The following is a 27,420-nucleotide window of genomic DNA, read 5'->3' on the forward strand; positions in this document are numbered from 1 at the left end:
AAAAATGGCAGTGAAAGAGACAAGAAGAAGAGAAGGAATGGTCAGAAATGATGCAAGAAAGGTCAAGACAAAGAGAATGTTGCTGGGTGGGCCCCAGTTTTACACCCTTTAAAGATGGTAACTGACCAAAAGCTTGTTCTGCTTCTCCGTGCCCTCAGCCTCTCGGAACAAACTGGGAGTAAATCACACTTTTAGAGTTCCAAGGTGTGCGGGCAGACAGAGAAACTGTATACATTAAATCAGCAAGCTAACTGAGGTTATCGCAGCCTTTACTTTTGGAAAACTTTTCTGGGGAAAATAAAAAAACAAAACCAAAACACCTCCCCCCAAAACTAGATTTACAGTATAGATGTAATAAAAAAAAAAAGTATGAGTGTTTTCTTCCTTTTTCATGCAACTCCAAAGTGCCTCTTTCTTTCTGGGAAATCGTGTCTCTGGTACAATTCATCACATTCAGTAGTCATAGTGGCTATAAGCACTCATTACAACGTCTCCTTAAGAAAGGGGAGGGTGAAATGGTAGTTTAGAGCAGGCAAAATGGCCTGTTGTTTATATTTGGTGCATGATGTTAATCAGCAGATTATTTTTTGTAATTTGAGAGTGGAGTGTATCCAGATGCTTCCTGAACCAGAAAACGGGCTGTGCCACATCTGTTTGGGAGAACCAGTTTCTAATCCCCAATCTCCTGTCCAGGTGTGATTTGAAGGTCAGCATCTCTTTGGAGGACACACAGATACTTGGTCACCGCCTGAGAGAAAGGGAGATGGAGGTGCTGGCAAGTGCCATCAATCATGCTTTATACGCACGTAAGACTCTCGAGGGTGAGAGCAAATTGGTGACCCAAGAACTATTGTCCCATCTCTTGCAAGGGTGTTACCATATGTGGGGATGACAAGAATTGTGTTTTGCCCGCTGTGCTCAACACGAACGCATTCAGCAGTAACAGCTATCACACTGGTGGGGTTTGGTGCTGGGGGAGTTCTGTGTGCTGGGAGCTGGAGGGAGGCCACCAATTCATCTCACATATATTATTTCTCCAGGAAACACAGCATAATTGAGGACAATTTTCCACCATGAATTGCATCATTAGCTAACACAGGGAAAGTGAAATGCTGTTAACTTTCCTTTTCCTTCTGCAAAGCTGATGAGCTGGAGGAAATAGAAATAAAAAGTTTAATGTAATTTTTTCCCAAGGATGTATGTTGAAAATCAGAATCAAAACACTTTTACACGGTAATAGAAATCCCACATTTTAATACATTGCCATGCACATAAGGAATCAAGTAATGCAGAATACAAAATAGTCAAATGTACAAAATGAAAGCAGATTTTCAGTCTGGATAGGGATCATGCTCACAGATACAAGGGGGCAAAAATATGTACAGTTTCATTTCTATTAATTTAAAAAGAATCATGTCCCCCAATTCTTTCTGAGGACAAACGAAAACAGGAGAAAACATTGTAAGAAAATATAAAGGAGACCCAAAGGGAATTGGCAAGTTGATAGCTGCTGAAGATATGGAAATCGGTGGTTCAAAATTGTGGTGCACAATAATTCTTATGTTTAGAGAAAAAATTTCTAAACACTGTAGGCCCTGGAAATCCAGGGAACTAAAATGAACATCCAACAGAAAAGGCACTCTTACTTCACCATGTCGCTTGTTTCTGTCCTCCTAAGTCCAGCCTTGGGAGTTATTCCAGGGTGCATAGAGGAAAAAACCACAGTTGTGGGCAATGAATAAAGAAAACACTTATTTAATTAACCACTTTGAGGAGATTCTAAGAGAATGCAGATTGCTGGTATAACTACTCACTCAAGAAAGCTAGAAAAATGTCTAACATCTACACAGGCTTTTGTGCTATGAAATGTGTTTTTATAGCCATGTTTGTTAGTATTGGTAAAAAAGTGAACCAGTTTTTTGTGTTTTTTTAAATTAGATTCCCCCGACCCCCCCATACACTGTGGAGAGCACTGGTCTTACATTCATTTCATATCGTGTGATGTTTCTTTTTTCTTTCCTAGAACAAATATTAACACGCTATATAGCTCTTCAGGGAGTTTGATATAGCTTTCTGCCTCCTGTGACCCTGGATTTGTCGGCTTCACACTTGGGCTGGTCTTCTCCAACCCCGTGACCGGAGATCTTCGCCGGCTCGAAGCCAAGCGTGAGGCTCTCTCCCTCGGCCAAGCCGCAGGGCTCTGACCCTCGGGGAGGTGAAGATGCGGAGACAGATGAGTGCCTTGGCTGCGGGCTCTGCAGCCTAGCCCCCCAGTATTGGAAGAAGCATGTGTGGGCAAAATGATGATTGCGACTTTATTATCATTCTTTCTTCTATTTTTTCCCCAAATGGAGCCTCAGTAATAATAGCTATGAGGGCAAGCGGAAAGTAAGGGAATAGGCTCATTGACTCAAGCCCGTAGCCCAGTCACCGTGAGAGTTGTAGGGATGGCGGCAGTACAGGGCAGCTTGCCCCCTTCGCTCATTTTAGCCTCCAAACAGCCCTGTCTGCCAAGGCGGGGCAGCCGGCGTCCCAACCAGAGAGCGCAGGTCCGGAGAGGTGGGCGATTTCTATTGGATTCAAGTATTCTCCCCCTTTATCAGAGCAGTGCCCGCGTCCACAAAGTCCCGAGAATAAGTCAAGTATATAAACCACAAGAGATCAATAGTTTTTTTTTTCCTTGGGTACTTTTGACTGCTAATATGTAATCTTGTAATGACATTGATCTTATCTAAAATTTTGTGTGCAGCTCTTTCACTTAGTGCCTGATGGTATTAACTGGTCGGATTAACTGGGGCCACCAGAGTATGATTTAGTGGCGTAAGAGTGCTGGTGGAATTAATCTCAAACCATGTGTGCTGGCTTGGCTTTCAGCAGACAGGTTGCTTCTGGGCCAACCCATGACCCAGTCGGGCAGGACGAAGTCGAGAGCATGGTGTTATTCGGCTCTCCACAATGAGAGCTCCTCGCACCGGCTCAGCCATGGCCTCCTCAAATTCAGCCTTGTCAGGAAAGCCTTTTTCTATTGGTGGGGGACAGGCAGTGCCTGAGAGAGCATTCAGAGGCCCAGAGAGACTTCAAATTGCCTAAGGAGGCGGTTAAATGGGGGGAATCCCAACCAACCCCTGTGGGCCAACACTCCCTGAAGTGGGTATAGCTTCTCCTTCTGGTGATTGGTGGTGGGAGGTGAATTACAATGAAAAACCACAAAGGTGCCAGTGTTCAAACATGAATAACCACCTCTCTATTCTCTAAGTTTTCATATATAAACAGGGGGCTTTTTGACGCGAACCTGATTATGTACCTCGAAACCTTTGCAGCTGGTATGGGGGGAACATACTCTTGGTCTTCTCTTGAACGCGTTGTGTGGGGACTCGGTATGGGAACTGACAAAAGCAGCCACAGAGTGAGCCTGCAGCTCCCAATGCAAACACAAAGGCAGTTGATTATGGTTTAAAAAAATAATGGAAATTTATATAAAGAATTAGAACTGATTTAGAGATCAGATGATCAGGGACCACGATGGCACTCAATCCAAATCGTGTTTTTGGAATGATGCTTGAATAGAGAGTCTGCTTAGAGCTTCGACAGGTGTCTTTGTGGTATTTGTGCTATTTTTGAGGGAGGCCAGTCTCCCCTATTGGCAGACGGAAGAAGGTCGCCATCAGTTTGTACAACGGGAAGGGAGCAACCACCAGACCCTCGAGGCATTTAATAGCAGGCAATTTCTTCCTCAAGGTTATATCCCAAAATCAGTTCCCCTACCCAGAAAGAAAGAATGATCCAATAGGAATCTCTCATTTTACACTATTTTAAAGAGTAAAGCATTGGAATACATTTTAATAGAATTTGGGGGGTGGCGGTGGTGGTAATTAAACACAGGACACAAAACAGACCTGTGTGCTCTCCAACAGCAACCCAGCCCAGAGCTCCCCGCTGGGCTGCTGTGTGTGCTCTAACGTGGCAAAGCCACAGCAAAGCTGCCTGTTTTTTTTCCTTTGATCCAAACGATTGAAATTTAAAAGGCTATAAACAATGCAGAAGGCAACAAGCAGAACTTCACTGTGTTAAATGTTTTAGGCATAAACCTCCAACTTTGGATTAATTTAATCACTTCTTTGTCATTCTCGTAGAAACAGTAGAGATGTTCCTATCACTCTGCACTTCAGGCAAGAAGGCCTGGGTTAGAGAGCCTTTCTAAGGCTTCTGTAAATGTTTGAGGTTTGGAACGCAGCGACGACAAAACAAGCAATTAAACAACTGAAACCCTCAAACCGTTAACTCCAAATATGAAAAGGATGTTGTGTAATCAGAAATAATGTCCCAGTATCTACAACACTTAATAGTATGTCAACCAGTCAACTGCAATTCAGTGCAAGTCATGTGGTTACTTTGAAATTTTATTATTGGCTGTATGTTGCTGGTGCCTTCTGGTGCTTGATGTGATTCGGGGAAGGAGGCTCGGAAGTAAGAATGCTGGGAGCTCTTCAAGGTCTAATGGAGCCCTACGTGGCTAACGAAACTCCAGATTTACAAAGCGAGTCATTTCTCCGTCTCTGTGCTGTTGGGCAGGAGGTCTAGGACGGATCCATACTCCATGGCATGTCCCCTTTATATTTGTCATAGGTGAGTTTCAGCCTAGAAATGTTAGATCTCACAGTGCTTGCCCCCAGCCCAGAATTTTCCCTGCATTATCTTGGTCATGAAAAGCAGTACTGAGGCCATCCCTCCAGTCACCTTCCCAAATGAGAATCCACAGGGAGGTATCTTTTGTGGCAGAACCTCCTTGCGCACTTGGCCAGCTTTTTCTTAAACTTCTGTTAGCTTTCGAAAGAATGCTCCCTGTCTCCCCATGAGAGCAAGTCACCAGAGCGAAATCATGGAAACGCGGCCCTCTTTGACCTTGAAGTTGTGCCCTGGTGCCAGAGATTGCGCACATTGATACAAGCGGAACTCTAGTTTTCTGGCTACAGGATTGGATGCAGATCTAAGGAGACAGAGGGACAGTGCTTGTTTTTGAAACAGAGTTCCCCTGGCTGCGTGCTGAGCAGATGCAGGTTCTGGTTTGTCCTCCTTCATGATCCCACGGGCCTTGTTTTGATTAGTAGTGCTGACCGGCCAGCCCCTGGAGATGAGATTCCATAGACCACTGGTGTTTGGCCACAAGCTTAAGAAGGAATTACTAGTCAGTATTGGGGGTGGGGGGGAAGGCAAAAACTATGTTTTCTGTTTGAGTTCTTTATAGAATACTCGAAATCTACCCTCAGAACTATGTGAGAAGAAAAGATTTTAAAAAATCACAAAACAAAGCCAAAAAGCGGGGTGGAGGAGGTTGTAAGAAAGGTGAATAAAAGCAGCCTTTAAGGCATAAAGAAATGTATGTCATTTTCAAAGGTTAGATGTTCAAAAAGAGACTATGGAAGCCTCAAGATTAGTTGTCAGTAACAAAATTGCCCTAAAGAATGTAGGGAAAAACATCACAAAGAATGAAGCTGCTAATGCACTGGAAAGAGATTTTTGTGAAACTGAAGTGCTAGGCGGTCTTGAAAACTTTTCTTCCATGAAACTTTTAGTGTTCCTATTCAAAAGCAATTAGGTGCCATCTGCAGACAAAGGAAGCATTTACAGGGAACAAGGGGGTAAATCCATTCGTGTTTATCCTGAGTTTATATTCTCATGTGAGGTTGACATTCCTTTCACCCTTCAATGCTAACAAAATGGCAGAATTCCCTCAGAACTAAGGGCTATGAGTCTCTGTCTGGGCAACTGAGAAGTGATTCTGGAGGGACCTGTGTGCTGTTCACCCATAATTTGGAGGTAGCAGTCAGGCGTGTGGTAACACACCTCACAGAGCCTGAGCCTGGACCTGAAGATGCATTGTTACCCATAAGGAAAGCTCATGGGTCTCTATTCCCCTAGGTCTGTGGTGAACCACTGACGTGATCTGCTTGCAACCCAGCAGAACTTCAATGTTCTGCAAATTTAAATTCAGTTCTGGACCTGGAAAAAAGGAATCCCTTGGCACTGTGGGGAATCTGATAAATATTCATTTCCATTCATTCCTAAGAGTGCCTTTCCTGTAAAGTGTGGGTGTCAGTCTTTTAATGAAAGGTGTAGCACAGGTTTAAGGAAAAGTTAGGCGTCAACAGTTTACAGTCCTTAGGTGTCAACATACTTATCCCATGCCTCTGTCTCCTGCTTCCTACTAAACAAAACTCACCTCAGCCATTTCAGAACTTCTGGGAGGTCAGATTGCCCACATACACCTTGGGAAGAAGGTTCAGTCCATCAGAAAGTCACCATAGGTAACTGTGGATCGACACATGACAAAGAATCCCAAGCCCACAAATAGCATCGTTGCTCCCTTTTGCTGGTTTAGCTTGCGACTGCTCAGATTTTATGCTACCATGTTTTCAAAACTATCCTCCAAAATGATTTCAAACTGAGGTGGACCGTTTGGTGAACAGTAGTAGTTCGTTTGCAAATGTGGGGTACTTGCCAAGAGTTAAGGCATTTTTAGAGAAGCCATCTTCAACTGGGCTCTTTCATTGTCATCTTTTTCCTCTTTCCCATCTCCATCTTTACCCGCCACCTTTTCATAATTTTCCAGCACTCTTTTGACTCAAAAATAAACTAGGAAATTCAACTTATTCAATCGTTCAGAACACATTTTGCAAAAGCCGAAGTAAGGATGAACCACCATCGATTAATGAACATCTGCACCCTCAAGCACATCCAACTTTCCACAGGTGTTAGCAGTGGTCTCGGAATGTCACCAGCTAAACCAATTAGTTCCCAGCTACGCTATCTCAGCACTTGGCAGTAGTTCTTTTGATGCATCAGGCCCAGTTCTGTGTCTCCAGCGCTAGCTGTTGAATTGGAGTTTCAGAGAATCCAGCATCATGATGAACAGTTGTGTCTCTACAAAGAATGGGAATATAGGTGACCAAGGTAGACATCAAGGAAAGCAACTGAAAGCTGCTTTGGGAAGCTCTTAACCAGCTATCTGGGCCCTGGGAGGGTTGCCTGTGCATGAAGGACACAAACATGTGGCCGGGTGCTGTCCAGGACCACCTCTTCCTCCTCTGACCTTTTCTTTTTTCAGGGTCACCTGTGTATTTTCCCAGGTGACTCTGGCAGGGGGTGAATGCTGTCTGAATGCTGCTTTCATTATGGAAAAGGTGGGGTGGGGCGAGGGTTTGGGAGGCAAAGAGATTTCACAAGGGCGGGGAGAGCCTGCCTGCCCCAGCACAATGTTTGGCATATAGTAGGTGCTCAGCGAATGCTTGCTGAATAAAGGAAGGAACAAAAAGAGCAGGGAACCCTGCTGTTGGAATGGGAACAGAGGCGGCAGGCAGTGGAGTCTGTCATTAGGAGGGTTTGGCCTCCTAATTCTGGGTTGGTCTGCTGAGCTCCTGATGGTCCTGCTGCTGACCTATTGAAGGGCCAGGTCTCAGTGGCATCTGAAACTCCTCTGAGTTCCCGCTTGGAAGTCCCCTCCTTTGGCACAACAGCCCGACAGGCTTGTGGCGAGTCATCCTGCTGGGTGGTTCACCCCAATCATGTGTGGATCTCTCTCCTCTTCATTGTCAGGTTTCCGAATCTCAGTGTAAGCCCTTTTTTTTCCAATGGGCTGTGATTTCCTGAGACCCTCAGGGGAGGCAAGATGCGGGAGAGTGTGTGTGGAGACCCCCTGAAATGCAGAGCTTGCATGTGCTGGCACTGGCCCAGAGGTGTTACGCATATTTATAGAAAAGTCTTCGATGCCTGGCAGTCCCAGGCTGAGACCAAGGGCATGCAGAACATACTTTGCTGAGATTTTGATTCAGCCAAATTTATATTCTTAGGAAAAAAAATGCTAAAACATTTATGTAGAGTCAGTCAATATGGACATTTTTCTAATGCTTAAAGATAAACAATAACTGGATTGACCTTTTCCCCAGAACTGTGCTTTGTTGTAAGACATAGTAAAAAAAAATTGAGTTGTGGCTATAATCCCAGAGAGGATTAACAGGGACTAGTAGGGCCTCTACTGAGGAAGGAACCTCGTGTGGGATCGGACCGTTTTCCTTCTCTAGGCACGCAGGAGGTACTTGCTGTGTTCTTCTCTCCAGAGAGCTGTGCTTTGAACTTGACCTAGAAAGTCTTCCAAAATTTTAAAGTCAGACCACACCAGAGAACTGCATTCTGCTGCCCTTAACATCAACCCCCCATGGTCTTTGATTAAAAGAAGGCCATTTCCCTTTTTTGTTTTTCTTTGAAAGAACTCTTACATAGACTGAGAGGGTATGCACTTTGGCCAAGAAGCCTCCTGTGCTCGAGTGGTTGTATGTGCAAGTGTTAAGTTGTGCCTAGGTGCAAGGAACTAGGAGCTAAGGTATTACAGTCAGCCCGCTTCTATCTCCCTTTAAAATCCAGTTGTTCGGTGGTGTGTCAAGATGTTAAGTCTAACAGTATTGTGGCCATATTTACACCAATCTACCATATACGACTGGGGATATGTTAGGAGTGAAGTTTGTCTTGGACAGTCTGAGCCAGAAATAGGACAAGATTTATAAAGAAAAAAGAAAACACTTGTTTTCTCACAGGTACTGAACGTGCTGATTCGTTTCAGTGTCATGTTCTCCTATAAAGTGCTTAAGAATTGGACAGAATACCTTTAGGTGTCATAACTAACATAATTGAGACACGTTGACATTCCTACCAGGGCATAACATGGTAAACACTTCCACCGGGATTGCAGAACTGTTGTAATTTTTTTTTTCTAACACATCATGCCATCTGCACACATAATAAAAGAATCCAGTAGTTGCCATGCTAAAACGGGACTTCTAGTGAAGGGCACAGCCAGCTCCCCAAAGGGCACTGGAGTTATGCACAGTGATGAGAACTGGAAGCAATTTTCCAGCTAATGGTCTGCCAATGACCGCTTGCAACGACTTGGCACTGCATATTATGCACCTCATTATAAAATCCACACCAAACTAAGATCTCAATCTTGATGGAAGGGGTGTTTTCTTTTTTTTCTTCAGTTAATCTGGTTAATCTGTCAAGGCTCCAAGGGTATCTTCTGGCAGGGCCATGAGTTAGTCTTTCTGCGAGGAGCAGGTCGTGTATATACCAACTGGCAGGACAGCAGCTTGGAAGGCTCACCATGTTTACGGAGAACCCTCGAGTGAGGCTGTAAGAGGAAACAGGGGAAGACACAATCCGTTATTTCTTTGTGTTCCCAGGTTCTGGTATGAAGCAGTTATGCTATTCCGACAAACCCTGTCACCCTTAGGTCAAAGAGAAAGTTCTGGCGAAGAGACTGGTCACTCAACTCCGGGACAAATCATGGTGGCTTGGATTCTTGAAATGTCCTTCCACCGTTTGGGAGCGCATGGGAGACAGCCTGTCTCAGGGACCGGCAAGGTTGTCTGTGTTAAACTAAGAATAAAAGGCTTTCAAAGTGAGGGGCAATCAACTTTTATTTGAGATTAAAAAAATAAAAAAGAACAGCTACACAGGAGAGCACGGATTCAGGCAGAAGCCCAAATAGTGTTCTGATTTGTAGACAAAGGCAATGAGTGTTTATGCGAAAGGGAAGGGGGACAGTTACATCAGTAGAAGAAATGTGTTTCTATTGGTGCAGATAAGTTCACAAAGCGATGCTAATTTTAAACAACGATTTTAATGTTCAGTCCTGTAGTGGTCAGTGAGTAGCTATCCTATCTGTTTTCTTGTTATCTTGCAAACAGTTCTTTGGAGCACAATGTTGCTTTAGGCACAGTCCAAAGTTTATTTTCCATTTTAAGATTCCAAGGTTTGAGGCACAAGATGTGCAAGGTAGCTCCTCTGGCCTGGCAGCCCTGGCTCTACTTTAAAGTGGCTCTGTTTATTCTTATTTTGTGACACCTGGAAACGAGGGCAAAACCAGATCTCTGGGATTGGCACTCAGCCCTGATGGGGCTGTGGTTTGGGAAACCGTTTCACAGATGACACGGTTTCATGAATGTACTTAATCTGGAATGAGATCAGATTGGGAGCAGTGGGAAGGCATTTTTGGGGGGAGGATGTGGGGTTCATCTATCAGAGAGCTTTCCTGGCAGGAAACCTAGAAGGAAATATTGGAAGCAGTGCAGCTGGAGCTCCTGAGTTTGCTGGTTGAAAGGTCCGGTGGCTGAGCAGGTTAGAGGCTAGACAGAGAAAGTCATTACCATCTGGCCAGAGACTGAACTACTTGGATTACAACTGTGCTTTTGACCTTGGGAATGCTGGTGTAGGTCTTGATTTTATTCATTTTTCTAATTTTCCTATTATTTCATCTGAGTTCTCCCTACAGTTCCTATATACAGGTCCTCACTTATTAGTACTATAGGCATGGAATTTAATGTTTTGCTCAGAAAAATATCATTATTTTGTTTAATAATTACTTTGTTTAATACACAAAACTATTGTGCAATGAGAGTGAATAGCAAGAGTTGTTGATGTTAGTAACAAATCTTAGGTTTTCAAACTGGCTTTTCAAAACATGAGAAAATGCACAATTTATAAGGACATGTTTGATTAGAACCTGCTATTTTTGAGAAAAGGCAAAACCAAAAGGTACTATTAAGCATATTAAATATAATATAATATAATATACATTACTGATAAGCCTGTAATGAAAGTAGAATACTAATATATTGCTGGTGGCACTGTAAACTGGAGAAACAGTGCCAATTTATTTAACAACTATTAAAAATTCACATTCTTTGACTGAGTGATCCCTTTCTAGGAGTATATCCTAAGGAAATAATCTAAAAAATGAAAGAAGCTATACACACACACATGAAACCCAGAGGTTATTTATAATAGTGGAAAAACTGGAAAACAACGAGTCTCCTAAATTATGATGTGTTAACAAGATGGATGATTACATGGCCATTAAAGTAATAATTATGATGATTAGGTAGCAACATGGTAAACAGTTATGATATACTACAATACAAAACTTGCTCATATGCACAGAAAAGAGCTGTAAGTGAAATAATGAAAATGCTAGAATTTGTATTATGGTCATCACAATATTTCACAAAACATCCATAAAAATTAGGCTCACAAGGATGCAGACATGATCCATGGACATTGACCAACTAAAGCAACCTTGGTTGCTTTCCCTCACTAATAGCACCTTGCAGATAAAGACTTCACAATTGCATGAAGAGATAATACTCTGGTATTATTGCAGGGGGGATAGAAAATGGCCTGAGTAGAAGTCTTCTGTCTTCTGTCCAGGTTAGTCTGCAAAGGAGCAGTACAGCCTGGACTCAGAAAGATTCCTAGGAGCCTGGTCTAGTATGGCAGCCTGAAGACTTTTGCTCAAGTCAGCTCTGGGAAATGTGTGACCTTGTAAAAGTGTTATTGACAATATCCTATAAAATAAAATTGGAAACGGAATAATGATACTAAAGAGTGAACTCTACTTAACTACTATACTTTGGGTCCCAAGTTGGGATCAGTTGACAGTTCATCACATTTGCTGCTTCTGCAAATAACCGTGTTTTCCATGTGAGCCTCTTAATATCTGGTGAAAAGCAAATATGTCTAATTTTAGCATAAAATAACAGTTATTACCATGGACATATGCTGAGCCCACTATACTTTAAAGCTCTTCCCACCTGTGGTTCCCCAATATGCTTCTGAGGAGAGGCAAAATTATCCCCATTTTATGGATAAGAAAATTGCGGCCCAGAGGTACTATTTGCCCATGATCACAGATTTGAGAAGATTGCATCTGTCACAGTCTTAGGTGGGTCCCACTCCAGTGACATACAGGAGTAGCAGGGACTTATATGAAGCATAAATATTCAGAGCCTTTCCCATTCTCCTATCTGCTAAAGCAGAATTACGTGTTTATCTATAATCCCAATTAGCACAATATGAGTCCTGCTGGGTGGGGAAAAAAATTGGAGACTAAAGTGATTAAAATTAGAAAGAAAGAGACATTAGGAAGGAGTAGAGAGATAGTTCTACAAGACATGAATATGTACAGAAGTACTGGCCACCAAGAGACAGATCGGGGATTTAGGGAGATATGAAGGAGATTTGGGGTCATGGCCACCAAATGAATGAGACATTCAGAAGAAGGATGGTGAAGAGAACAGTGTGCTATGGCATAATGCCCATAGACCATCTAGCCAGGGAATCAGTACAGTATTCGTTGCTCTTTGATGATTTTGCAGGTAGCTGTGTTTCTTCTGAGAAGGTTACCATGTTGAGTTGAGCTTTATGCGGGAGTAAGAGGCCCCTGTTTACTTGACTGTATGTGTAAAGTATGTGGCTACTGTAAGGCTTAAATGATGTCTTTTTGTCACAGATGCATAGTGATGGGCTCTGCTGCCATCACTTTGATAAAGATTTTTTTAATCTGCAGTAGGAGTCAGGTAAAAGCTACAAGAGGTCGAAACGCAAAATGGCAGTTTGCATTAGACGACTCTGCTTCTTCATGATGAAAATGTGGTCTTGGAGAAAGCACACCTTTTGGGATCTGTCTCCTGGGCTTCAGCCATCCCAGGCCCCTTCTAGCTCCTCACATGCACCTGGGTGCCTGAAGCCTTTGTGCAATCTTTCCTCTGGCCTAGGATTCTTTCTTTGCACACCCACTAACACCAGCGAACACCTACCTCTGCATTTTCCAAGACCACCTCATGTGTCATGTTGCATAGGAAGCCTTCGTTCCCCCAGACACCAGCTGACAACTTCCCCCAGTATGCCAGGATGGCATCTTAAATGTTTACCACCAAAGCCACCACAAACACTTTTTGTAATGTATCCATCTCTCCTACATTTTTTGAGTGATGCCCTGTCTTCTTGTTGTGTGACTTCCTAATGCAGAGTGCAATGCCAGGTATACAGAAAGTGCTTAATAAACAGTCATGGAATTAATGAAGGGATGATGTTGAAGAGAAAAAGGTTTTGTTGTTGTTGTTGCTATTTTGGCTTAATTCAATACCTAATTGCACTAGAGATTCAATGCTGGAGCTCGGGCTGACCTACAGGGAGGAGTATCGCTCTGGTTTCCTTCCTACATCAAAGGACCAACCCAAGAACCTGTGCATCCTGGTGTCAGCCACATATGAACCAGCATCTAACAAATAGTAAAGGGCTCTTTCTCAAATCTCTGTTTGATGGGCTGGCATTCCTAGCTTAGGCATTCTGGGCACTGATCTCATTTTTAGTCCCGTGGCTTCAGAACCCGGATGGGTAGGGAAGCCTTAGCATCCAGTGATCAAGAGCATGGGCTCTGGAATCAGGGGGATCTGGGCTGACGTCCCAAGATCACCCCTTCCCAATTACATGAGGTTGAAACATGATTTTCTCAATGTCTTCACCTTTAAAAGGGTGATCATAATCCCCACCTCACTGGACCACTGTGATGACAAAATGAACTCATAGAAGAAGCACTTTGCATGGTGTTTGGTAAAGAGTATCTGCTAAGTGATGGCTACTATTTATTATTATTACGAGGAATTCCCCACGTTTCCTAGAGAAGCTAGAGATACAAATGGGTCAATGTTCTAATGCCAAAGCTGGGGGCCAGAAGAAGGCAGCAATGTGCCTGGGGTCAGGTCTTTGTAGCTGCCAGAAGGGAGAGGACACTCTTCTCGCCTGCCAAGGCTGTCACCCAAGGCCACCACCCACACATGCTGCTTCCACTCCCCCCTGGTTAGTGCAGACAGGAACCAGCAGTTCCTTGATATGGAAGGTTCACATCAAAGGCAGGAAGGGGCTGGCCTGCGGGGCAGGGCCAGCCTTGCAGAAGGTTCCAGAATGGATCTGGGACCAACTGTTGTCCAGCTTTATTTTCCTCCACTCCAGCTGCAAGGGATGGAGGGGACTGGCGTATCTGGGGAAAAAGTGAAGATATGGTGTATGGGAAGCCACACCTCATGGGCTGAAGGGAAGAAATCAGACTTCATCTCTTGAAAAGGTTGTGTGGTATCTTCTCTTCAAAAAGAAGAGCTGTATCTTCTATCTGTGTCTTTTCAGTGACTCAGGTTTGAGGAATTGGGGTGGGCCTGGTTTGCATATCGATGTGGGACTATTTATATAAGGTGTGTGATGCGCATTCCAAAGGAGTGGTATCCATGGTGGCCCCCGCAAAACAGCCAATAATAAGCAGAACGAATATTTACTGATCAGCTACAATGGGCTGTCACTCACTGAATCCTCATCACCACCTCTGAGGTCTGAATTGCATTATCCTCGTAACATGCCAGGAAAAAATGAGGCCAAGGTCATTAACTTGTCACAACCATACTGCTAGAAGGCAGAGAGCTGAGACTAGAACCCAGATCCATTCTCAGGTTGGTTTCCTGACTCAGGAAGAAGCATGTTAGGAAAGCATATTTCTTCACTCCATTGAGAACATAGAGAAAGCAGACAGCTGTGTTTGTATAAAAGAATACTCATCAAACATGAATCCTCTACATAAAATGCCTTAAATAACAGGTTTGACCCAGAGAAAGTATGTTTCTATTTAACAGCCTAAAATCTTTCCTATGTTTAGAGCAGTGGTTCTCAACTGAATGCACTTATGTTTCCTAGCACACTTCTGGCAACGTCAGGAGACATTTTTAGTTGTCACGACTTGGGACTACTACTGGCCTCTAATGGGTATAAGCCAGTGACCCTGCTAAACATCCTAGAATGCATAGGACAGTGTCCTTCTTTAAAGAGTTATCAGGCTCCAAATGGCAATAGTGCTGAGGCTGGTTTCGAGGACACAGGTCCTGGTTTGTCTTCTCTCTTGGTGGTGTGCCAAATACATCACTCTTAAAATAGGCCAAGATAAAAACCACCCTAAGCGTGCCTCTTGTGTGTACAGGAAATAAGGCTAATTTCAAACCTCACTCCCCTCTTCTATTCATCATTTGCTCATTTTATTTGAGTTTTATATTCAGTGTAATCAAAACCTCTAATACTAAATCATTTTCTAACTTTTAGAACCCTCACAGGCATGCCATCATAAGAACCAAGATTGGATGATTTAAACAGGTATGCTCAATTAATTAATTAGTATGTATGAGAGAAGTTAGGAGATAAAAAAGGACAAAGGAAGATTTATGTGGCAGTAAAACTAAACTCTGCTACCAGCCTTTTAGCGGGAGAAGTCACGTGCATTCTCAGTTGCACTGGTTTCATATCTGCTGCTACCCACCCCCTGACAGCTAGGGGCGGGGGGGTGGTTGTTTGCCCCTGAGAGTATGATTAAGAAGTCAACCCTATCCCCCGACTGCATGAAGACTGAGGTCAGAATCTCCGACATGACAGACATGATAGATTTTGGGCTAAGGGCAATAAAACAGGTGACACATACAAACCTGTGGCTTCTTCTAACCCCTAGTAAATTGGAAACCACAATGACTTTGTGGTGGTTAATTTTATGCATCAGATTGACTGATCCATGGGGTGCCCAGATGTTAGATTAAACACTATTGTGAGTATGTCTGTGAGGGCGTTTCTGGATGAGATTAATATTTGAATCAGTAGACTGAGTAAGGCAGATTGTCCTCCCTAATGTGGGCGATCTTCATCCAATCAGCTGAAGGCCTGAGTAGAACAAAATCCTCAGTTAGGGAGAACTAACTCTGTCTGTCTGAGCTGGAACATTGGCCTTCTGCCTTTGGACTGGAACTTACACCATTGGCTTGCCTGGGTGTCCATCTTACTCACTGCAGATCTTGGTCCTTCTTAGCCTCCATCATCATGGGAGCCAATTCCTCTCTCTCTCTCTTTCTGCATATCTAGATACCTATCTATAGCTATAGATATAAAAAAATATATCTCCTATTGGAGAACCAATATCCTATATTGGTCTGTTTCTCTGGACAACACCAACTAATACAGAGTCTATAGATAACAATGACCAAAATAGTAAGCGCTACTGTTAACCAAGTACTTACCATGACCTAGCATCCTGCTAAGAACCTATGTTCATTTTGCAGCAATCTGAGGAAGTAAATACCATACTTCTTCTGAGCATACTTCTGAGATCCTATGGGCTCATTTCAGATCACCGCAATAAAGCGAGAATTGCAATAAATAGACGGTCTCACCTTTAATTTGTAAAACAAAAATGCAGCATCTATGAAGCACAATACAGTGAAGCATAAAGATGTGTGGTATGCCTGCACACAGATGAAGGAAGTCAAACTTGGAGAGAGAAACAACCTAGTCCAGGCTGCAGCCTTTAGGCCAGCCTGTGACGCTTGATCTAGTTAGGACACATCAGGAGCCTGTTGATTCCAGAAGTGCTAAGCAGGAAATGTGAGATCCCAAGGCCACGTGGGAACATTCTTAGGTAATCATTTAGACCTAGACAGGATAGGGAGGACTTGGCCTCTACCCTCTGCTCTCTTGGCCCTCTGTTCTATGTTTTCGATTAGAAAGTGATTGGCTCCTGATTGTAAGAGGAGTCTTTCTGCAGTTGGCTCTCCAGCCCTCATTGGCTTGGGTTGACACCTCTCTCTAGGAAGTTTTAGAGGGTTCATGGGTGAGGGAAGGTGGACCACCACCACCACCACCACCACCACACACAGAAAGATTAAGAATGCACCTATGTGCAAACCGTGCCCCTCCATGCACACAGCCCTAGGAAGAACACCAATAACACTATATTTGTCCCTTACTGTTCAACTACAAGTAGAGACGCTCTTCTAGACTCTGAAGACCCTAAAACCTCTTGGAAATTGACTCTGGTTCCTATGAGTTAAATTGAGTCTCTGGATTCCAGGGCTTTAAAAACTTTGAGATTCTCAAACTTGACTGTATCAGACACATCTCAGAAAGGTTCTTAACATTTTTATTTTGTCCAGCCTCTCTTGATTTCCATTGATTAAGAACATCCAGGGGGACGTCTGGAAATCTCTATGTTTAACAAGCAGCTCAGTGGTTCTTATAAAACCAGCTTGGCACAGATCCATGGAAGAAACATCTATGTCTTTTCCCCAGTACTTAAATAGTAGGTATTTGTCCTTCAGACAGTGAAAAATGTGTAGACGGTGGGGAAATTGGTTTATAGTCTTGCTCACTCCATATAATAAAATACCAAGAAACCTAGATATAATATAATGCAGTGATCCAAACACTGGGTTTAGAGTGGTGCAGACAGGCATGGCGAGACCCAAGCAGGCTGTCCAAACCATTCCAAGTTCTGGGGACTTCAGTACGTTCCACCATCCCAGTATTGTTTAGTTTCTACAGATTGGTTCATGCATCGATCACTCAAGCAAGGAAGCAACATTTTTTCCATCAAGCACTTACTACAATGTCCAGCACTGCCTTGGGGGCTATAGGGCTGGGGAGTTTCAATCTGTATCATTGTACTTATCATACCATGTTTACCCAATGATGTGAATGCCTGTCCATAGACAAACGCTTCTCGAAATTTATTGTACTCAGAAATCCCCAGGAGGGCTTGATAAAGCACAGATTTTGGGTCCCAAATGGAAAGAATCTGATTCAGTAGGTCTGGAGTTGGTCTGTGAATGTGTGTTTCTAACAAGCTCCCAAGGACACCAATGTTGTTTACGTGGGATGACTCTTTAAGCACCAGGCTCCTCACCCCAACCTTCTTCAGTGAAGAGCATGCCTCATTCTTCCTTCTGAGGTGTGTGGTAGTATGCCTGGAATATCAAAGGTGCTCTGAAATGTTTGTTGAACGAATGAATGAATGTATGGCAAAAGCTATGTGAGTGAGGTTAGCCGTTTCCTCAAATGAGGACAGAATTTGTTTGGGGGCCATAGCATTGTTCTCTAGTGAGAAGTGATTTAGGAATTTCAGCATGTGCAAGTATCTGAACTCTATAAATTCTCAGTGATAAGTGAGGACACCTATCAAATTCAGTCTCAGGGCATGATTTCTCCAGGAAAATGGAAATATCTCACTCAACTTATGGCAATGGTGAACCAGAAACCTGCTGACAGTCATCGCTCCCACCTTCCACAGCATGAATATGAGGTGATATGTGGTACGCAGCTGGGAGAGAGTACCCGGGCCAGGTGCTCTCAGCAGGGAGGCATTTGTTCAGCCAATTAGAGGCAACCCCAGTGATTCAATTCTCTGCACGGGACATAGGCAAGTATTTCAAGTCATTCAATTCCAACAGCCACTCTAAAAGCCCCCAAAAGCTACCAGAAGAAAACTGTGTCCACTAGCTGCAAGAACAATGAATTTCATGAGAGAGCATGAAAATACAATTTGATGTTTAATCCAAGGTGCCATAGAAATTCCTCCCGATCTCCACAATGTCAGACCAACGGGAAGATCACATTCTGAGAGATTGGGTCCTAGTTTCTTGCCTTGCTCTGTACCCTGCCTCACTCAGTCAGAGAGCACGGTGCCTATGTATTTGTCAACTGCACCTGCAAGTCAAGTTCCTTTTCCCTCTTTTTAAGAGTGTTATTCCCCTCTTTGTCTTTTTCTCTATTTAATGTTATTCTAATCCCAAAGACCTCTCCATTGACCAATCGAAGTGCTTCTTCATGAAAAAAAAAAGTGTTCTCTAAGTTTCGCTGCTTTAGAAAAAATATATCAGAAAAATTCTCCACATCTTGCAGCTTTTCCAAGAGAAAGAGCACACTTTTTAAATGCATATACAAGGTATACATAGTGTTTCTCATTTTGCATGCCAAGTCTCCAGGGGCTAGAACTTTCTCCGAAACAATGCTATACCAGGTGGATAAATACGGACATACAACGCCGATAACAATAATGGAGGTTACTATACAGAATCTTAGAGTGGAAGGATATTTCAGAACAGTGCTTTTCACATTTAAATGTGACTATGAGTCACGTAGGTATCCTGCTAAAATGCAGATGTGCTGGTCTAACAAGCTCTCAGGTGACACAAACGCTGATGGCCTATGACCCACACTTTGAGCGGCAGGGCCATGGTGTTCCTTAACCTAGAGCAGCTCTGTCCCACAGAGCCTTCTGCTTTGTCCAGTATGACAGCTGGTAGCCACATGTGGCTACTGAACACTAGACATGTGGCTAGTGCTTGGTAGAAATTAATTTTAAGTGTTATTTAATTTTAATTCATTTAAATTTAAATGGTTACATGTGCCTAGTATCTACTCTGTTGAACACCATAGCTTTGTAGAGTTGAAAACTGAGACTGAAAGATTTGGTAAAAACGTCTTAGAAAGAAGAAACCTTAAAAGCAAGGTGAAGCCCCCCATTTCCTCACCCATGTAATAAATATATTCTGATCCCTGCTCTCCTCCATCCTGCTCTCTGAAGGGAGGGCTAGAAGCTTCCCCTCTGTTCTCTGTCCTGTTCCCAGAATCTCTATAAACTAGTATAAAATAGTAATTAGGAAAGACTTTATAAACATTTTGAAGTGCAGAAGATTATCTTGTTTATACAAACCCTTTTGACTTGGCAAAACCAAAGGAAAAAAAATCCTATGAGAAATAGTTCTTTTGTGCCCTGGCTGAGTAGCTCAGTTGGTTAGAGCATCATCTCCATATGCTAAGGTTGTGGGTTCAATCCCCAGTGAGGGCACATCCAAGAATCAACCAATGAATGCATAAATAGGTGGAATGACAAAACTTCCCCCGCCCCCTTACTCTCACTTTCTAAAATAAATAAAAATAGTTCTTTTGTTATGGGTCCTTTTACCTTGGGGGTATGTCTAGCAAGATTCTGAAGACATACTGCTAGGTTACTTCTTTGCTGTGGGTTTTGGCCCTTTGGCCTGGAACACAGGAGAAAATGCAAGCAGTCCAGATATTCTAGAAAAGCTTAAAAAAAAAAAAGCCCAGTTCAAGTTGAGTTTCCCCAAATGAGAAAATTCTGAGGGTAGGGAAAGGGCAGGCTTTAGTTCTGTCTAAACTGGGTTTGTCAGCTCTCAGCAGGCTGTAGTATATATTACAGCTAACAGGGTTCGGGGATCTTCCCTGGGCTGGTGAGTATTAATTTCCATTGAGGAAAAAGTTATGAGGCTTGGATGTCTTAATGATAACAGATAATTTCTCTGTGTTGGCAGAGCTACAAAGCACGTTGCTAAGAAAACTGCATGAATTGGGCTATTTCTTTTGTGTACACAGCTTTCCCTTAAAGAATCCATTTGGGATGAGTTGCAAACCTGCTTGGGGACCCTTGTGATTAATTGCCTGAACTGGCTGGTGGCCATCAGCATGATCTTGCAATTTACAAGGTTCCACACAGAATTATGAAACTGAAGGTTTAATGGGATTTCAGGTAATAGAGCCCAGATGTCCAAGATGATGATGTCTGAAATTACACTGCTTGCAAGGCTGTAGGGCTTAAACCTTATTTATTTCTTGCTTAGTCGATGTCCCTGTTCTCATCTTTATGTCATCTTGGACCAGTCAAATACTAAGGCCCTCATCTTGACATATGAGAGGCTGTTCCTAGGCCGCACCTGTGGCCAATAGTCCGGAGACACGCCAGCTTCCTACCTTCCTGCCTGGGCCCTTGGGATTGCTTTTCAGCCAAGGATATAGGTAATCAACAGCCCTACCGCCACCTCGCCGCTATGCTGCACTTAACTTCCAAATTGCTTTCACACATATAATTGCATTTTATTCTGTCAGGGTCCAGGAGAAATGGGCTTAGACAGGTACTATTATCTCCATTTGGATGAGGAAACCAAGATACGCAGAAGAGAAGGGGCAATAATAGTTAACATTTGTGGAACCCTTCTGTGCCGTGAAGCACTGTTCCCTCGGGGTTGCTGTGCCTCATGCCTTGAAGCCTCCTAAGAGCTCTGATGCTGGGATGAGTATCAGCTCCACTTTGAGGCTGAGAAGACTTCAGCACACAGGGTGATTTCCCTGCTAACAACTGATGGAGCCAGGATGGAAGCTGGTCCTCTGGCTCTTAGTTACTATGAGCTGCCACCTCTGCATGGAAGTATGGTCAACAATCACAAACAAGTCTGTGGTGGCTAACGCAGCATTCACTTTCCGTCATTAGTAAGACGGAAGAAAAATCCCAGGCACATTTTCTAATGAGACAACCCTGTACCCCAATTCCCTGGCCTCCTCCAGAGCAACGCCATCTCCTGAGTGTCTGAGAGAAGGGGGATTTTGCTTAATGACATCCCCTTTGGTAAGAATACTTGGCCTAATATTCCAGGACCTTTATGATCACACTTCAGCCTATCCTTCCAGCCTCATGCACTCCAGACTCAGTAACTGATGAAATTCATCCCACGTTGCCTGTCCTTTGTTTGCATGGTTCCTCCTTCCTTCCTCGCTGTCCTGCCCCAGTTCTCTACTTCCTACAAGGCTGGTTCGCAGGCCACTTCAAGGGGGCTTCCCATAATTACACAAAGCCCCTCTCCCTGTCCTGAAACTCAGGGTGTATGAGTTTGTTGAGTGAATGGGTGAACAGTGGAACAAATAAACCTCATTTCTCGATCGTTATTCCAGGCACTATGTAAAACACTGGGATATAAAACTGAATAGCAAAAAGCCCTTATCATTGTCCTCAGGTAGCTCCTAATCTAACGGGAGGTATGGACACAGGAATACCACTACTACATAAAGCCCTGTGTGCCACTAGGCAAGGGCAAAGTTCCAGCGGAACAGCGGGAAGCACGGCTGGTGGGTGGGGGGTGCTCACTGGTATTTACAGATATGCCTGGGAATTCTGCCCAAGTCTTAGGCACCCTCTTCATTTGGGAAACTTCATGTTTGTATTTTATGCATCTTTGTATAGCCCCTGAGCAATCACCATAGTCTCTAAACTAAGCAACTATATATTGTAATACACATTGACCCTTGCTGCTGCCCCCAGTGGCCAGGCAGAGAGTGGGACAGGAAGCTCCTGGTGTGCCCTGAGGGTCAGTGTGCAGCTGTGCGCCAAGCCATTGTTTCCTTCTGCAAGGGGTCAAGGAAGGTTCAGTGGCCTGCTTTAAAATTATGGTTTGGGCAAGCCTTCCCCAAACCTACTCCTGTTCTCAAGAGTTCGGACATAGTTCTCGTTTCAAGTGATACCTATTTCAGGGCAGTTACTCTGATCATTTAGGGTTATGTGGCCCCTTGTGGAACACGGCACAAATAAACCTTTTTATTAGTTATTCTTTTCAACAGGATTGTGAGGGAATCTTGGGCATTGGCCCCCTGGCCCCATGAAAAGCTCTCTCTTTAGAGAGTTCGAGTTTGGTTTTGGGAGACTATACCAGCATTTTGTTCATATTTGTGATGATCTTCGGGGATAGTAGGTGGAATGAATGGCTGTCACCGCACAACATTTGTATCTTCCCAGAACCAACAACCTGTGTCGCCCTATAATTTTAGGGAATCAGTGTGTGATAATGAAAATAACTGGTTCTCCCACTTGTTAGCCCTGAGACCAGGCAAGGTATTGGACTTCTCTGAGCCACAGCTCCCTCATCTGTTAAAGAGGGAATTCAGGTGCGTTTTGCAGATCATTGTGTAAGAACTGCTATTTTTCATTGCATCCAAGATGCATTTTTTTTTGTTTAATGTACCACTCAGAACAAAAAACAAAACCCACTGCTAATTAAACTATGACACAAAGATTTCTTGATAGTCCTGGAGAAAGCATGATAATAGTTTTGTGTTGCTTTCTTCCTTTCATCTATTCAGAAGAACCTGGCAATTTCTCTGTCTTCAGGTACCAGCTTGTGTACAATAGGCAACTGTTTCTTCATGCATCCCAGTAATAAAACTCAGCGCACCCTCATTTACCTGTGATATCTTCAGTAGTGCAAAGCTCACAATGGCTGCTTTGCAAAAACATATGAAATTGAGGCCATGCCTCTGATGTCCCCCATTTGCCTCACTAATGGTACTCTCTTTCTATGACTTTCGGCATACAAGGTAAATTTTTGTTTCAATGTCAAATTACACTGTAATACTTCTCAAGCATTTTTGAATAGCAATTAAACCTGAAAGGTGAAGTTCTAATAGCATACACAACCTGAGTGAAGTGATGAAAGTATAAATAGTCCCAGCCAAATGCATGCATGCAGGACTGCATATGACCTATAGTGATTAAAAGGCTGCCTAGATTGCCAAATGTACAATTCAAAAGGATAAAATATGAAAAAAAAGTGCATATCAGATGCCATGAAATACAGTAAATGAAAGAGCATATACTATGGGTCTTGCCCAACAAATCTCAAATCCCTTCCCATTAAATAAAGGAGAATGATAAGCCTCAAAAGAGCATGTGTGTATGTGTGTGTGTGGGGGGGGGGGAGTTAAATATTTTTTCACAGAGATAAAATACTGGATTTAAATCTAATTTTTGCTGGATAAAATTTGCATTTCAGAAACTATAAGACTATGAATGATCTCCAGAGAAATCAATGTGTTTTTTCAAACACTATGTGAAGGATGGCTGCAGATTTTTTTTGCAGCCCTTCTCCCTACATCCCACTGAGAAATGGGGTCTTTTTCCCTACCCCGTTGAATCCGGGCCAGGCCTGAGACTACTTTGTCTAATAGAATATAGCAGAAATGGCAGTGGGCCAGTTCGGGGTCTAATCTTCAGGAGAACTGGAAACTTTAGCTTCTGCCTTCTTACAACTCAGTCGCTATGAGTAAGTCAAGGAGCGACACAGAGAGGCTCATATGGAGGAGAACTGAGGCTCCCAGCTGACGTTGCAGCTGAGCAACCAGCCCTGTGTTCAGAGTGACTATACAGCCGCATGACGCTGCCACTGGGGGCGTGGCTCTCCCAGGCCCGGCAGGTGGGGCGGGGGCACTGGATAAGAGTAGAGGTCCTTGCTGAACCTTGCCCAAATTGCAAAATCAACAAAATAATGGTTGTGATTGTTTTGTGCCTTTTAGGTATGGGGTAGTTTGTTATGCATCCGTAGGCAATCGAAATTCACTACCTTGTTAATTTTCACAGATGTTCTGAGCAAGACCTATTCTAGAACCTCGAGGAGCCAAACGTGGACATGGATCTACATCTCTGGACTCCTAGGATGAGACCCTTGCATAATTACCCTACACGCTGCGGTTAGTTAGGGATCAACATGGCTTGTAGGGTTCTGACTGCCTTCTTCCTTAGCTCTCATATGACTCTATTATGAGAGGGGTCTAGGCCAATTTTAGGAAAGAAATAGGGAGGAATTAAAAAATATTTAAGATGGGAAAAGTTTCAGTGTCACACACTCTCTCTCACACACACACACACACACGAGATCTTAACCTGACTTGGAATTTGGGAGCAGAGTTCATGAATTAGATGCAGATGTGTCTGTGATACTCCCAAGCTTTTAGAGAGATCCTGTGGTGGCCTCCAGGAATAATGTCCTCATGCAAACAAGCAAGAGCCACTAGGGACCCAGTCATCTCAGGCATGGATGATTCAGAATGGAATCCCAGGGACACATAGATTACTTGTTGACAGAATAAAACACAAGGAGTAGTATCAGTCATGTCCTTGTGACAGAAAGCCTCCACATAGGGACAGACGTCTGGCTGACCACAATGTCACTTTCAACAGCAACTAAAGTGTATTTCATATGGTCGTTCACCTTCTATGCCAGTGTGTCAAGATCTTTTGTTTTGACATCGAGCAGCTGGGGCGCGGAGGACATGGCTCCTGAAGCACATTACAGCTGACGGTACGAGTGTGTGCCCTTGTTAGCAGCGCTGATGTCTGAAGAGGCAACGTGGTCGGGCGTTTCATCCTGCAGCACATTGTTCACCTGAAGAGGCTGCGGGAGACAGGACGTCTTTGTCTCTGAGAAACTCCAGATACCATGGAAGCAATTTTTTTTCACTAATATTTATTTATTATTGTATTTTTTCCCATGGACGACAGCGCAGTGATTGTGGGGGCAGGAGGAGGTATCAGGGGACTAAATGGTAAGGGAAGCATTTTGATGGGTATGTACTTGCATGTGCAGGACGCTATCTGCCCAGGGCATGGGTATTAGGAACTGTGTGCTAAGTTCATTTTGGAGATTGAAAGGAGGAGGAAAATTACAGAAAAAATAATGAACTGCAGAAGCCTGGACCATTTAGAGCAGGGGCATATGTGCTGTAGCATAACGAAGAAACTGGTGTGCACAACGAGAGATTTAAAACTTTCATTTAAGTGCTTAAAAGAGTAAGTCTTAGTAATCTGGAAAACTCTTAAGTGTTGGAGCTTCTTCGGAATGTTTCTTGATAAATATCAGCCATGCATAAATATGGTGTGAGACTTCAAGAAACCACTGATATGACTTTGTGTGAATAACATAAATACACTATTCTTCACGACATACTCCTTATATCAGTTTTTCCTTTCCAGTCCCTCGTCCCAGCTTTCAGCTCTTAGGCCCTTGCAATAGTCTCTTATCTAATCTCTATTTGTCTGCTCTAATCTACTCAAAACACTCTTACCAGATTAGTCTCCCTAAAAATCTACCTGCCTTGTTCATCAGCACGTACCAAGCGTACATCCACTATGGGAGAGACTGTGCTAGACTCCGAGGGAGACCCAGAGCCGGATAAAGGAGTTTTTGTCCACAAAATGCCTAAAGAACTAGGAGAGGAACAGCAGCGTACTAACAGCTGGTGCAGAATAAAGGCTTATTGGATGTCATCGACGGCAGGGACCGCAGTGGCAGAGACTGGTCCCAGAGAGGGTGGACTTTGAATTGGGCCTTGAAAGAAAGGAGGAAAGAAGGGAAGGGCATTCTAGGCAGTTAGTGATGTCAGTCTCCATTCAGTGACTTCCTCTGGCTGCACACCGCCCCCCACGAGGTCAATTCCACTGTCCAGGGCTGTGGCTGAGGCTCTCTGCAGCCACTGCCCATCCGCCCGCCCCTTCCACCGCAGCCTCCACAGATACCTTCTCTCTTGATTACTCGCAGAGCTTTCCTGATTCTGAGTCTGGGAAATGTAATTCCTAATATTTAGGAAAAGTTTCTGCTCCCTTATGTTTATCTCAACTCTACCTATTGATTGAGATCCAGTTTCTTCACAGGGCATCACTATGGGGCTCGACTCAAGTGCTTGAGGATCCTGCGGTGCATGACTAGCATGCAGCTCACACCGAATAAAGCTTGCAGCCCAAGCGCTGCAACATCAGAGTTGGTCTGTATCCAAAAGACAAGTGCACCAATGACAGGTTTGGATGTTGAATAAGGAGTCAGAGCCTGACTCCTTATTCTCCACTTACGTGCTTCTCCCACGGTGGGTTGGGAATAAATGGTTCACAGCCTGGCCCTGGTCTGCAGCCCACACTTTAAGCGGCACTGCTGTAATCTCAGTACATCTCTTCAGCCCAGGAATCTTCGAAGAACTTATTGTCCATTTTAGGGGCTAAAAACTGGTGGCCTATTTGAATTAATGAATGTGCATTAACTGTCAACATTCAAAATTGGGAGAGTTATACTTTGAAAAGACTGGCAATTGTGGCATCATTGTCCCCAGTTCTTAAGGGGCAATACTGGCTGCAGCTCGTGAGCTCTGCCTCTTTAGATATGACACAAATGCTCCCGCTCTCGGCCGCGCCCCCTGCACTTCCTACTGCGCCCAGGTCAGCTCGCCTCACTCCGTCTGTGCTTGCCTGACCCCTGTAGGCGTCTGTGTTGGCCCCACCAGTCTGTGACGTGCATTTTGCTGCTTTAATTACGTCATTACACATTCTAATTGCTTGCTGTGCATTCGCCTTGCGTTCACCTCCAGATGCACACCCCTGGAGGGGAGAGACTGTGCCCTGTGCGTCTTCTCAGTTTCTCTCTGCAGATAGCACAGTGCTATGCACAAAACAAGCAAGTGCTTCATAAATACTTTTTAAATAACAGAATGAACAAACGATCTATTCTGCTAGGTTATAAATCTGAAGTATAAATCCTCAATCAAATGCACCATGTAATTTTGTTAATACTCTCTGGTGGATTAAAAACAGCTATAAACTCTTTGACACCACCTTCCAGTGAGAAATGGTGGTCTATTTCTTTTTGCTGTGAATCCAGGAAGCCTCTGACTGCTTTGACCAGTGGAGAACATTGGAATGATACCATGCTCATTCTAAACCTGGCCTGGAGGGTCAGGCGGTTTCTGTTGAGAAGTCTGACTCTCTTTGCTGCAGGAGAGATGATGCACAGAAGCCTTGAGAGTCTACGGGGAGGGGAGGGACCCAGCTGAGCCACCCCTGCCAAAGCACCAGGCATGTGAGGAAAGCTGTCTTGGACCAGCCCTGTCCCCAGGCAAATACCACATAGGAACCACACTCAGTGCCATGTGAGGCTACAAAGTTGCTCCGCTGAGACCTGCCCCAATTCTCAACCCTCGATATTGTGAGACATAACAGTTGTTGTTTTAAGTCACTAAATCTTGGGGGGTAGTGTGTTACATAGCAATGAATAAATGAAATGGAAGCAATGAAGAAATGAAACAGAGTTTATCTCAAAGTTTCCACTATGTAGCCGAATGGCACCCTTATTA

At 43.7% G+C, this 27,420-nt stretch overlaps 1 protein-coding gene across 3 annotated transcripts in view; it reads right to left on the minus strand.

The window, feature by feature from the left end:
• Window positions 1-1,250: 1,250 nt before the first annotated feature.
• SAMD12 (sterile alpha motif domain containing 12) overlaps window positions 1,251-27,420 on the minus strand; it is a 326,901-nt gene continuing 300,731 nt past the window's right edge. For 2 of the 3 annotated variants that reach the window (XM_054590427.1, XM_054590426.1), the window contains exon 5: window positions 1,251-9,181. In XM_054590427.1, the coding sequence (XP_054446402.1) occupies window positions 9,159-9,181 (23 nt within the window). In that variant the 3' untranslated portion in view covers window positions 1,251-9,158. The remainder of the gene's footprint in view (window positions 9,182-27,420) is intronic. The other variant, XR_008530576.1, reaches the window with a different exon arrangement.

This window comes from Pteronotus mesoamericanus, unplaced genomic scaffold, assembly GCF_021234165.1.
Source record: "Pteronotus mesoamericanus isolate MK-2021 breed Mesoamerican mustached bat unplaced genomic scaffold, CSHL_Meso_final scaffold_174, whole genome shotgun sequence".
Classification (NCBI taxonomy): Eukaryota; Metazoa; Chordata; class Mammalia; order Chiroptera; family Mormoopidae; genus Pteronotus; species Pteronotus mesoamericanus.